We start from the raw sequence: 13,599 nt of genomic DNA, 5'->3' as shown, positions 1-13,599 counted from the left end.
TGCATGTTAAATAAGATTTATTGTGGATGAAATACAGATGCACACATTAATTTGTACACCCTTGACTCCAGCCAGCAGCATGGGATCTGGGCATGAGTACAGTTTTCTGATGGGACATGTCCGTCTCCCTTACACAAAACAAAACACAACTGTCCACTCACTCAACGCAATCAGCCAGTCATTCAGTGTACTGAAATAAATGTGTACACAAGACGAAAATTCCCATTCTGCTGATCATTGGTTGTAAAATCCTGAACTGGGTCCAAAACTAAACTATATTTTGGGTCAAAGCAATTTTCTGTCCTTCATCAGGACAGAAAAGTGTCTCTCCTGATGAAGGTGACAGGTCTAACGAAAGAAACGTACTTTCAAGCAGGCCCTTTTCTTTGTTTTTCAAAGATACCTTTTTAATATGATGCACTTTTGTCCTACGTACCTGTCACCAACCTGTTGAGGTGTGGTTGAGGTGTGCCCTTTTCTATAAAGGTTGTACTTGTTATAGGCCTACCTTTTAATCCAGGACCCCTTTTTGTCACATTAGCTGTTGCTATATACTGTATATAGCTACATATTAAACAACAACAACAAAAAAGAAATCTGAAAAGATTTTCAGAAAACTTAGGTCAGTTTTTAGGATTAGGCCTCATGCCTAAAATGGGTAAAAAAATAACAAATAAAGGCTGAATTTGCAACACATTCTAAGTGACAAATTGCTGACAAAAAACAGTATTATACTTATAAATCCAGGCTTATGAGGTTGCACTTTAGACACAAATATTGAGCTCTAACTGGTTAAAGGGGAGAAGAGAACAGCATTTCCTACAGCATGTTACTGAGCTGCCTATGCAAACCACGAAGGCACAGATGATTAACATGAGTTATTTAGGCACATGGCTGTGGTGAAATTGTACAGTATAAAAATAATTTCATACAACTGAAAAAGACCTTATGCTTAAGAGAACATACAGTACAGTAATCGAGCGCTGGACCCTGGGTGCTGCTCAGTGGCCGGCGGCCACCCACTATTCCTAATGGTTAGGGTGGGGTGGATCAAAAGCAGAGGACGAACTTCCCCACAGGGATCAATAAAGTATAACTTAACATATTACAACTGTACAATTCTCAGCAATCCTGTCAGGAAGTGTGACCCTGTAACAGCATACACAGGAGTTTGCTTTCTCCTAGACACGTGCATGCACACCTGCTGCACACGCAGGCAACCGGAGCCACTATCCTACAGTACATATATGGCTCTGTTCTCATCCAGGTATGAGCGATCTGAACTTGAAGGGATTACCACTTTCCACCCTGCATTGCCACAGCCAGGGAGAGCTCGGCTGAAACCTGTCCTGCATATACAGTAAAGTCCCATTAAGGCTTATCACTTCAGCAGGGCCTGACTGCACGTGCACGCACACACACACACACACACACACACACACACACACACACAGACACACACACCCAACGAATAATTGGCAAGAAAAACAAAATCAAATCAAAAGTGAAGCAATAAATACTAAGCACACAGTGCCGAACAGAAAACATACAGAAAACTTTGTAACCTCAAGTCTCGTCTTCTCATCCGCTGACCCTCTATTGTTCCTCTCTCTTCTCCAACTTTTTTCTGCCTTTACGCTTCCCGCACACCATCAGTCAGTTCCTTGCATTTTTCCCTCGCTATCTCTTCCCTGTGTCCATCTACCATCTTACTTGCCAAACCGTCAAACACAGCTCAAATGTAGAGCAACACACTATAGCTCAAATCAGTAGATTGTTTTGATTCCTCATTATATACTGCAGATCAAAACACCAGTTCAAAACAAAGTTAAATCCACACACAGTGAAATCCTGAGTGCTAATGTAACCTTTAAAGAAAAACACTCAGGATTTTGCAGTGCATGGAGCAGTGACACAACAAGCACAGAATCACAGCTATACATCAGTAGGTCATTTGGTGTCCAGCATCATGATAGGTTGATTGGCATTAGTGCTGTAATCCCATTGGCAGAAAATGGGTAATATATTTCCCCTGGGCATTCAGTCTTCTTTGGCCAACAGTGGAGTGGAATCACTCTGTCTGAGGAGAGATGACAGCTCTGTCAGATAATACAAATGAAAGACTGTTGCACAGTGATAAAAAGGAACTGTACATACAATACAATTAAGTTACTATAATGTCTCAAGCAAAGTCTTTGCATGTTTCAATTGTGCAAGGCAATGCTTTTCAGATGACGGCTAGCTTATAGGCCTGCTGTCCAAACAACATAGTGTGTTAAAAAACAAAAGTTCCCCCACGATATTGTGGCCTATTCCACGCTAACAGTACCAATTAAGTTACATAGGTCAAATTGCTACCATGCAGTGCATTTCCGTTCAACACTGCCACGACGATCATTTGCCAATACCGCCTCACAGTATTGTATGTTATCACATTTCACATTTGCAGTTAATTTCCTGCTGATTTGTCAGGAATGTGTTGGCAATGGTGATTTAGGAGGGAAGGAATGACGTTTTATGATTATCGTCATTGTGAAAGATGTCATGAAAAGACTGCACTTACTGTGTGTTCTGTGTTCACTTTAACCTGCTAAATGAGAGAGGGGAAGAGAGAGGGAGAGTGAGAGTGAGAGAGAATTGCCAGTTAGAAGGATGACAATACTGGCAAAAAATGAAAAAGGACTGTGCTACAGTAATCTGTCAGAGACTAGTTAAATCCAGACCTCCTCTCTGAACAGATCACATAAATATGAACTATATTTGGCAGAAAGACAAAGTCCACATTAAAGATGAAAGCCTGTGCTGAATCGATGCTTTCTGACATCTTTACAGATATGTACACCATTAAATTGTCTGGGAAAACCTCCCTATCGCAGGCTCTTACTGTACAGTTCTCTTTGAACTTTACATCCCATATAAGCATGTGCAGAAGCCAGGGGAAGCCCTGGACACCTGTCAGCCAGTCAGGGGCCAGTGGGTTAGTAGCGTAGGGCTAAAGAGGTGTAATGAGTGCAAGTCTGAGCGCAGGGAGCAGGCCAGGAAGTACTTTGACTGTTTCCTCCCAGCAGGCTGGCCTCTCGTAAAGAGGAGGGGCTCCATAAACGCTGCCACTAATGAGACAGCATGCTAATGAAGCTCACTGCCAGACTATGCAGACAAAGGGAGCTGCACGGGGACTATGTGCATGGGCACACTGGCACACTGAGGCAGGCATACACACATATCGTCTTTTTAATGTTTTCTTTCCATCAATTAAAGCCCTACTTCATTGTACAAGGGTGTTGCAAAAATCAGTGGAGAATAAAAATATATACAAGCTCACAACGTGTCGCACCGCGACACGTTTTGAGGTTTGTAAATCGGGTATGTTCGGTAGCTTAAATAATAAGTGAAAGTTCAAATGGTTAAGTCTATCTGTGGGTTTTATAAATATCGAACCAATGAAAAGTATTAACAAGAACTTGTGACTAATGGAAAACAGGCTATTATTTCCATTTACTGAAATCATTGGACATGGGGTGTTCCCCCTTTTGACTGAGCAGTAGATGAGCAGTAGACCATGCAGAAACGTATACATTTATACACAAACACGTGTGCAAGTAAACACATGCAGTCAAATGTACCTCTATCCTTGCCATTTAGTAATCGCTCCTCGTCTTCCCGGCCATCATCTAATCAGAGAGAGAGAAAGCGAGAGTAAAGGCAAATGAATAATACGGGAAGGAGGGATCATATGCATCTGAGAAACACATTTCAAAAGATGCCATAAGTTTTGACGGTGTCCTGCAGAAAACCTTGTGTCTTTCAACTCCCCCCATTTTGAAACTGTAGTCTACATCTGACATGGTTTTACCATCTGCATAAGTGATTTCATGACCATGGGACTGAGCCAAGCAACTCGGCTCTAATTCTGTGTGTGTACCAGAGTGGAGCTCCTTGACCAGTGAGGACATGGTGTTGGTGATGGAGTCTGCTGCTACAAGCAGGTCATTCCTCAGGTTCCTCCTGGGGCCTGGACAACAGAAGGAATCAGTGGGGGAGGGATGAGGAGATGAAGGAGGGATGCAAGCAAATGACATGCAGACAGGGAGAGAATGAGAACAAGAGCCAGATTGAGGTATCTGTAATGTAACTGTATTGAATGAAGGGGAACCCGAAGGTGTACATTTTCAAACTGATTTCAATCTGAGTTATAGAGTTATAGAAAAAAGCAGATCTACAAGCCCACATTATTTCCCGACAAGGTTTGTTCTGAAAACGTTATCTTGGTTCTCCAGGTCTCTCTTGGAAATGTAATTCTTTATCTCAACGCTGACATACTGCTTAAATCAAAGATACAAGATTACAAAACGCTGTTTCCTTAATGTGTCACTGAAATTTGTTCCTCATGGAGAAAAGAATATGTATAGTGGGAAATGTGTTCTCTTAGCCACACAAATGTTTTGAGCTAGAGCCAGCATTCTCACAGCACAGCATTATTTCCATAATATTCCCATATGTGGCAGATCTGTTTAGGCTCTCTTTATTATGGTAATATAAAGAGCAGCAAACATAATGTACAGCAAACGTCTTTTTTGTCAAGTGGTGTTAATCCCTGACCCTAACCATGTTATGGACCCGTCACCATGAACAATTACTGAGGCAAATCTAATAACATTGGTCAGAAGCGGTTTTCCAACAAATTCATAAATGGAAATGTGTAAAAGCTCTCATATTCAGAGCCAATTAGAGCATCATTGATTTTTTTTAAATATATATTTGGATTGAAATATATAAACTGATGTTTAGAGGGAAGGTGAGATGGAAGTTTTGATGGACACTGATATTTTCTGGCCTTCAAAAAAGAAAATCCTATGAACCTGCGGTCCTAAACATATTGTGGAGGAATGGTGCTTTTGAGGAAGCACACATGTGCTTCCTCAAAAGCAGCTGTGTGATGTCATTCAGCTCAAGTGTTCACCAACAAAGCGTACACACTGATTGTACATATATGAAAGTATCAAATAATGAACCTATTGGAACTGGCAGTGCCGAGGGAGGGTGTAGTACTGGAACCACATGCTGGTCTCTGAATGAATCTTGTCACACACAGTTCATGGCTGAGGGGACATTGGAGTTAATCCGAGCACCAAGAAGAACAAAAACAGAGTGGAAAACATCAACCTTTCAACAGTTATAGCTGAAAACTAAAAAGGCCCACCAGCAGCACCTGCCATGTTCTCAGCCTACACTGTCGACTCGAGGCACTTTAACTTGTGTTGACTGGACATGATACTGCCATACATGATACCTGCCCTTGGATCTAGAACAATTATCAGCCCCAGGTCTGATAGAGCCATCACTTTATCAGGTTGGGTATGTGATACATAGATGGTTCTTGTAGGAGACCTGATGCAAAGGGACATGAATCTCTATTATTCCAAAGTGCCCTGACTTACCCTGAGCGAACGCCTCCTGTACGTCACCCCCCACCCCGGCTAACGAGTCCTGGGGGGCATGCATGTGAGCCTGAGGAGGGGAGGGGCCTGCAGAGCGGACGGTCGCTGGTATTGGCCGAGCGGGAGAGGTCTGGGAGGAGCCTGCCGCCTGTGCCTATAAGAGAGAGACTGCCGAGGTTATTTCAGGCACCTCAAGTAGCACGAGCTCAAACCTCATATTTTGCCAGTTGTATTATCGTTTTATTTTTCCTTAATTCTCAACAACTGTCCTTTTCTCTTTTTGCTGGCCCTTGGGCCAAGCCTCCCCATTGCTGACGCATTGCAGAGTGTTTAAAAACGCACAGCCATCAGAAAAATCTATCCCATTTCAGTGCATTTTTCGGGGGAGGTACAAGGTTTCTGTAGGACACGGTCATTACTTGTACATCATGCATTTATACATGCACAGCAATGTAAAAACAGCCGAGGTGGTTGAAGACTTACAGCCTGCCTTTGTTCCTCATCCTACATGGTCACAGCGCAGACAGATGGAAAGACAGAAAGACAGGACAGAATGGAAAGAGGTCATATATAGATCTAGGTAGGAGAATGGAAATCAACACAAGATAGAAATAAGACCAGAATGCTGGGAAATATCCCTGAAGAGATTCTAATTAATACATGATAAATATTTAATCAAGATCCTCTTAGCAACAAGTAAGAAAGCGATCACACGACGCTGGTACCAACAGGACCCACCAACGAAAGAACATTGGATGGACATTACTGAGGAACTGTATGTTACATAAACACAAGTTCTATAAAAAGTGGGATCTCTTCTTTCAGCCTAGCGATATATGAGGATTTCATGAATATCCTGTAATATGAAAAATGCAGCCTTGTTTTTGTTTTTTCATTTTCTTTTTTGTATTGTCTTTTTGTTGTTGTCCAAGGAATGATATTTCCAAATTAATCTACACAGTAAAATGTTGATTTAACTCTCTGAAAGCATAGAAATGTAATGGCTACATTTGATGAAATGTGTACATTCTCAGAGTTAGAGTTAGAGTTAGAAAAGGGGGAATTTGGAGAAAAAGAGAAACTACTGCCCTCTGGTGTTTGCTAATGCCCAACAGCAGGTGGGAGCCTATCACAAAGTGTGTGTGTGTGTATGCGTGCGTGCGTATGTGTGTATGCGTGCGTGCGTATGTGCGTGCGTGCACGTGCATGTGTGTGTGTGTCTAGTGTCTACCTTAAGGAGTTTCATCAGTCCCTCCAGTTGTACCATCAGCTCTCTCCTGCTCTCCTGCAGTGTGGACATCCTCTGTTCCAACTCATCTTTCCGCTGTCTGTAACAAACACAAACATTACTCTCTAGTTATGACTAACGCACTGTCCTCATCTCCCTCTTGTAGTGAAAAGTCTGTTTAGAATGATTAGTAATTAGTGGTCCTCAGCTGGCAGGCAGCATCCTGAAGCAGTCCACAAGATGTTGTGTGTGTGTGTGTGTGTGTGTGTGTGTGTTAACATTGTGTTATGTATTACGGTATGTGTTTGTGGCTAGCATTCCAGCTGGTGTCTTATGCCAATGATTCATTTTCACGTCCTGTTATTTTACAGTTTGTGGACAATTCCGGCAGCCAAACACACAATCATTAAGAATCAACAACGATAATAATTATGTTTATTTTATTTTTTTATTCACAAGTAAGCTAAACACAATTTGAAAGGGAATCTATGGGCTGTAGCTACAAGCTATTGTTCCTACTTAATAAACCAAACATAGTGGGGTGGATGAGAACAAGTAAACAAGGGTCTTGTTAATCAGTCCAACTTTGAAGCTACTGGTAACAGTGTCAAGATGTGGAAGACAAATATTAGTTGTTTTACTACTGGGCATGTGAAAACTACTAAGTGAACAACACCTGCTCAGGTTAAAGGTGGGGAGGCAAGGTTGTTGATAGTGCCAGTGTGGGACACTTTGCAACCACTGTTCTAAGAGCCTCTACACTACAGTCACTGCTTAGTTCCCACAGATCTCCAATGACTCCTGTGCTGGATTTGTACCTGAGCAGTCGTAGTTCCGCCAGCAGCGTGGGGTTGGTGCTGCCCTTCTCTGGACTGTGCTGGCACGTCGCCTCATGCTCACATCGCAGACGCTGTATCTCTGCCAAGATCTCTCTGAGAAAGAGTAGACGTTACATTATATTGCACATTACATTATTACACATACGACATGACAACATGTATGTGGACTACTCATGTTATTTTACCTGTTCTTGCTCTCCAGCTGAGCGATGAGCTCCCTCTGTTGTTTATTGATGTCAAAGTTAATGCTGCGATTGGGTATCGCCCTGTCCTGAAATACATTGAGAGTTCATTTAGGCTAATACTCTAATCCAGAGGGATTTTATATGTATTGTGTGTGTGTGTGTGTGTGTGTGTGTGTGTGTGTGTGAGACGCACATATGCATGCACAGATTGCACACACACAATGTCAAATGCGGAGAACAAATTTCAGTGCGGTAACATGTGTGACAAAATGGACTCACTGAGGGGTCGGTCTCTGCCAGCCGCGAAGCGTAGCGGGCGATCAGTTTGTGCTCTTCGTCCTGTCTGCTGCTGGTATTTTCCGCCGCACTGAAACAAACAGAGAACGAAAGCTCATTTACACCATTCGTTCTCCATGGAATCCGTTTAACAACTTTCACCCTATTTTATACTTTTTATTGCTATTATACTTGGTTGGCTATTCGAAAATATCCCGCACCTTATTTATCCCTGTAGGCCTGTACCTCATTAAAATCATGCTTGCACAACTCCACCGCAAAACCATTCCATAATCTCACCCCGGAATTGGAAATACAAAAACCTTTTCTGGTTGTTAGCCTAAATTGAACATTAAAGTTACAGTTCGATTTTCCCCTTAAATTATAGTCCCCCTCCTGGTCTCTAAACAATGTTTGTATGTTACCTGGTAGTAGCATACAACAATTGTTTAGAGACCAGGAGGGAGATTATTAAAAAAAATTAAATAATTTTTATCCCACAATTTTGTAACCCATTTTTCACCCATGTGTCAATTATCTTATGTGATCCTGGGCTCTACACACACTCCGCCAGCCTAGTCCCCATATATGGGAGACATGGGGAGAGCAACAGACTTGAACTCATGCTTCCTTCATGCCTGAGTGTCCAAGTTGCACATTTTACACCTGACAGGGGAGAGTTTCCCTGGTTGGACGTAGCGTGTGGATTGTGGAAGGATGTGGATGTTATTCCAACCAGTTCCTTTCCCCTCCATCAGGCATCCCGGCTGGCCAGGGGGAGGCAGTTTAGAGACCAGGATTACTGCATGTTTTTTGTAAGGGTACCTACCCTAGGGGACACGAGGAGAACATGCAAACTCCGAGATTATAATTTAAGGGGAAAATCAAAAAAGTGAAAGATGTGGAATACTTTGAGGTACTCCATAACACCTCTTTTCCTCCATGCTCAATTCCCCCCCCCCCATCACCCTCGCCTCTCCTTCCAGCTCTCACCGTGGGCTGGTCTGCAGGCGATTGACGTAGGCGGCTATCAAGGCGTGCTCTTCATTCATGCGCTGAGCAGTTGCCAAACTGAATCAAACAGACACAAGGCAGATAATTCAATGATTCTGGAATCACATGCCATAATAGGCGTCGGCAAACATTCAACAAAAATAGATTCACATGCCAAGTTTGAAGACAAGCCGTCGGATGGTGCTAAAGAATGCACAAGACAGTCACACTACCAGGCATTGTATTATTCGTTTTTCACTACACCGTCACACCGCAGTTAGAGCTCTGACGTCGGCTGACCAGTTGCTACTGGACATGCTGAGAGCTTAACAAAAAAAATAAAAAAATAAAAAATCAGCCTTTGCAAGTGTAACACCCCGGGATTCGAACCTGGTGTTCCGCATGGATTTGTTTTTGGCGTTTGTGCCTTTATTGATAGTTACAGTGAAGACGGACAGGAAAGAGGGAGAGGGGGAGAGACATGCAGCAAAGGTCGTCATGAACGAGAACTGAACACGCGACACGCTGTCAGGCCAGAGCCTAAAGGCTCATACATAGTCTGGATTTTCGGTGGTGGGGTGACCACCGAACTACAACATGACGACACGAGCCGCCACCGCTCCAGCCCTTCTCTCTGTTTTTACTCACCACCGCTCAACGTTATTTCAGCTCCGGTGGTCAGCTCACCACCGGAGCGGTGGTCACCTCACCACCGAAAGTCCAGACTATGAATAGGCCTTTAATGTGGCATGCACTTGGACCACTAGGCCAGCAGGCTCCCTGGAAAGCCAACATTTTATCCACTAGCCTAAAGGGGAATTTCCCAGAAGAGATATTAGGCTTTTGGTCATCAGGCAGAGGCTCTGATAGCCACTGCTTATCGACCATCATCATCCCGTCAACCATCATCATCATCATCACTCTCAGCCCAAACCGAGCCCCACTGTGACCTCCATTATGAATTAAATACCTGTATTTCCAAAAATATGTGAAAAAGAAAACGGTGGAGGTGCTAAGTTAGCCTACTGGAAGTGTGCACAAGAAGACATCTGGCGCGGATCAGTCCAGTGGTTAGCTGTGTTGTTTACACAGTAGGCAATGAAGAATAAAAGTCATACTGAAACTATACAGACGAGATATCAGTCGCACGCAAGTTCATTCACTGGACACAAAAAGTGTCATTCTTGATTGTGATACGTGCACGCAAATCACATGCACTCGCGTGAGTTGTGCGTGCATGGAGTCTTTTGATTTGGTGTAGCTCCAGGGCCCTTGGAGGGGTTGATTCACTGACTAACGGTTCTGGAAGCTCCACGGCCCTTGGAGGGGTTGATTCAGCACTGACTAACGGTTCTGGACAACTGAATATCAGAACTACTCGACCACTGCACTCCGGTCGGTCCCATATGCACATGACCAGATCTCTATATACAGTACGTCAGTCCTTGTCTCAATATATGCCCATATATTGGCATGTCCGCTTTTGTGCCCATATATGGAGCTGACTGATTTGTTTGCGCCTGATGCCATGATGATACATTTATATAAATAATAAAATAAAAGTTTTGGACACAAGGTTTCCATCTGACAGCAACAAATGTAAGGTGGTTCTTACCTCCTGGGGGAGCCTGGGGGTGGAGATGATAGCAACATGGCCTCACTGCTGTTTGCAATGGGGCGCGGGGGTCTGCAAGCACGCACACACAAACAGAATCAGACCGACAAGATCGACTAAGCAGGTGATTTAAAAAGGTTAATAAAAAGTTGTAAAAAAAAGAAAGAAAGAAATACGTAGCCAAAGACCTGCTAACCAAACACAGAACACACTCCCTACCACCCACACACACACACACACACACACACACACACACACACACACACACACAAACACACACACACACACAGTCACGTGGTTTCAAGTGCATTCATGCAACAGTGAATAGTAACGGTCTGAGCAAACACAGACAGGGCAAAGATCACCAGAGTGAGAAAGAATGAGAGAAAGTAAATCTAGTCTTAAAGGGAGAGAGAAAGAGAGAGAGATAGAGAGAGAGAGAGAGAGTTTAAAGTTATTTTAAATTAATACATGAGCATCTGAAAGAGGATGATATATACTGGAAGTAAACATACTCACAAGGTGCAGGTTCAATATACGACAGTCTAGTGTTCAAAGAACACTAGTCTACCCTCCCTGGGGAAAAAAATCTCAAGCCCTGTAGTTCCGCCCACAAAGGGCAGGGCCTCTGTAGCCCACATGCTATCAGCTGCAATGGTTATCAAACTATTTAATGTCAAGGTCCCCCATAACTTACAAACTTGCAAGGGTAAATTTAGAACCCCCCCCCAAGGAATCCTGACCCCACTCTGAGAGCCACTGTGCTCTAGTCAGGGTCACCTACTCTACTGTATACTGCAGGGATCTCACCAGTCACGACTGAAAATGTTTGTTAGGCCGTCCCAATGTGTGATTTGTGAAACATTGTGAAAGGAATCACATTAGTGCGGAATTCAAAAAAGAAAGGAGAAAAAAAAGGTTCTTGCCGTTCTACATTCAACCAACCCAGCAAAATAACATTCTATTGCTAGTTTGACCCATTCTAACTTACAGTGTGCTGAGAAGAGGTCCCTGGTCTGTGTATTACAGTACGTACAGTATGTGTGCATGAGGGTCTTACACGATGTTAGCCAAGTTCAGGGTCCTCTCTGGCTCCTCTGGGTACAGGGGGTGAGACGGCTGTTTGGCCGAAGCACAGCCCAGGGTTCTGCTCAGCGCTCTGCCCAGTTTCACAGCAGATGACTTCTATACTCAAACACACAAACACAAGTAAAATATAGAACATGTTAATCTATATTATTCCCTTCCTTGAGAAGCTCGGAATGTTTTGCTATTATTTTCTAAACTGAGAGGTGCTATTATTGTGTCAGGAGAAAATAGTTCCTAATTCTGGGATCATCAAGCCAGCATGTGAGAATCATGGCAAACCATCCAGAAAATCATAATTTCTTGTCTTTCTGAAAATGTCTTTTGTTCCGACTTTTTGTTTTGAAACCCTTGAAAAGATTGAATGTAAGAATAGAAGAGCAGGGGAGACAAAAAACAACCACCCCAATTGTATAACATATTATATTGTATTAACATACTAACATACAGATTGGATGAAATTAAATTTGATTAATTCAAAAGTTACATACATAATAAACTTTGAGGTACAAGAGTACGTCTACAAGCTCACAACGCGTCGCATCGCAACGTGAGCTTTAAATATTACTGATTCATATGTAACATTTTGTAAAACACATTTTTGTTTAATTTTCACTTTTATTTCCCTCAAACTTATTATCCAGATGCCTTTTGTTTCATTGAACAACTCAATCACTGCTAACAGCAACATTTTTATTTTCCTAAGAAAAGCTGTTGAAGTATTTAAGTGTATCAACTTGGTTCAGTCAGTCAGTCAGTCAGTCTCACCCCCCCCCCCCCCCCCCCCCCCCCCCCCCCCCCCCCCCACTGGGGTCATTAGGGAGTTGCACTGGTTGACTCACCCAAGTTGCGTGTTCCTTCATCTGATGCTGGTTGCTATGGGAACCGCTGGCATTGCCACGCCAGAAGCAGTCTTGGCAGAGCTGGTAGCCACGGCAACGGAGGCAGCGATAGCGAAAGCCCGTCATGCCGTGCCGGCGGCAGAAAGAGCAATTCACTGGGTGGTAGACTGGAGAGAGTATTTAATGTATATATACTGCTGTGTGTCAAATGAAGCGTGTGTGTGTGTGTGTGTGTGTGTGTGTGTGTGTGTGTGTGTGTGTGTGTGTGTGTGTGTGTGTGTGAAATAAAGTGTGTGCGTGCGTGAGCGTGTTTGTTAGGGCTGGGTGACAAAATCATATATCACCATATTCTTTTATCAAATATCTCGATATTGAGATTATGAGTGTATTCTTAATTTCTCAATTGCCATAGAATGGCCACAAGGGGGCATGATAACCACGTTTGTATAGTTTTGAAGTATAAAATCAGGCAAAATCTAGTATGAAGGCTGCATAGCCGAAACGCGATCCTGTGTGCCAATAAATAAATGGAAATGTGAGTACTTTGTCCGCCATTTATTACATTTTTGGATGTGCTACCTTTTTGGTACGCAAGCTTTAAATATTATTTTCGCCATCATTTTCATTCCATGCCTGTGTGTGTGTGTGTGTGTGTGTGTGTGTGTGTGTGTGTGTGTGTTCACCATGCTCTACGTTGGTCATGCGGTGCATCAGGGGAAGCCAGAGCAGACACTGAGGGGGCGGGTCGGCCACGATGTCCAGGAACATGTTTAACATGACCCTCTTCTACAGAAACAACAAAACATACAACTAGTTGGACATGAACCACACAGCCACAGCCTTCCTGTTCTGAGAAACGGCAAATCTACAAGCTGAGAGCTTGTGAACTTGATGTAGAGAAGTGGCTCTCAAACGTTTTTAATTTCAAGGACCCCCCTCAGAGTTGCAGACCTGTAAATGTCCATTTGGAACGCCCTCAAGGAACCCTGAGGGTGCCTGGACCCCACTTTGAGAACCACTGGACTTGGTCTGCCCATAGCCGGTCAACTAAGTAAATAGTATTAACTAGTATTATTATATTATTATAATTAATATAT

General features: G+C 43.2%; 1 protein-coding gene across 7 annotated transcripts in view; it reads right to left on the bottom strand.

The window, feature by feature from the left end:
- dtnba (dystrobrevin, beta a) overlaps positions 1–13,599 on the bottom strand; it is a 28,537-nt gene continuing 14,938 nt past the window's right edge. For 2 of the 7 annotated variants that reach the window (XM_080791129.1, XM_080791128.1), the window contains exons 8-22: positions 13,186–13,288; positions 12,503–12,669; positions 11,635–11,759; positions 10,575–10,646; positions 8,960–9,037; positions 7,970–8,057; positions 7,691–7,776; positions 7,485–7,598; positions 6,670–6,766; positions 5,922–5,942; positions 5,439–5,592; positions 3,923–4,012; positions 3,624–3,671; positions 2,564–2,590; positions 1–2,080 (exon numbers count right to left, since the gene is read on the bottom strand). In XM_080791129.1, coding sequence (XP_080647255.1) covers positions 2,583–2,590; positions 3,624–3,671; positions 3,923–4,012; positions 5,439–5,592; positions 5,922–5,942; positions 6,670–6,766; positions 7,485–7,598; positions 7,691–7,776; positions 7,970–8,057; positions 8,960–9,037; positions 10,575–10,646; positions 11,635–11,759; positions 12,503–12,669; positions 13,186–13,288 — 1,251 coding nt within the window. In that variant the 3' untranslated portion in view covers positions 1–2,080; positions 2,564–2,582. The remainder of the gene's footprint in view (positions 2,081–2,563; positions 2,591–3,623; positions 3,672–3,922; positions 4,013–5,438; positions 5,593–5,921; positions 5,943–6,669; positions 6,767–7,484; positions 7,599–7,690; positions 7,777–7,969; positions 8,058–8,959; positions 9,038–10,574; positions 10,647–11,634; positions 11,760–12,502; positions 12,670–13,185; positions 13,289–13,599) is intronic. The other 5 variants (XM_080791130.1, XM_080791131.1, XM_080791132.1 and 2 more) reach the window with 5 other exon arrangements.

The sequence above is a fragment of the Protomyctophum bolini genome, assembly GCF_963924005.1.
Source record: "Protomyctophum bolini genome assembly, chromosome: 19".
In the NCBI taxonomy this organism is placed as follows: domain Eukaryota; kingdom Metazoa; phylum Chordata; class Actinopteri; order Myctophiformes; family Myctophidae; genus Protomyctophum; species Protomyctophum bolini.
The sequence above is the reverse complement of the archived record's forward strand: the minus strand, read 5'-3'. Positions and strand labels throughout refer to the sequence as shown.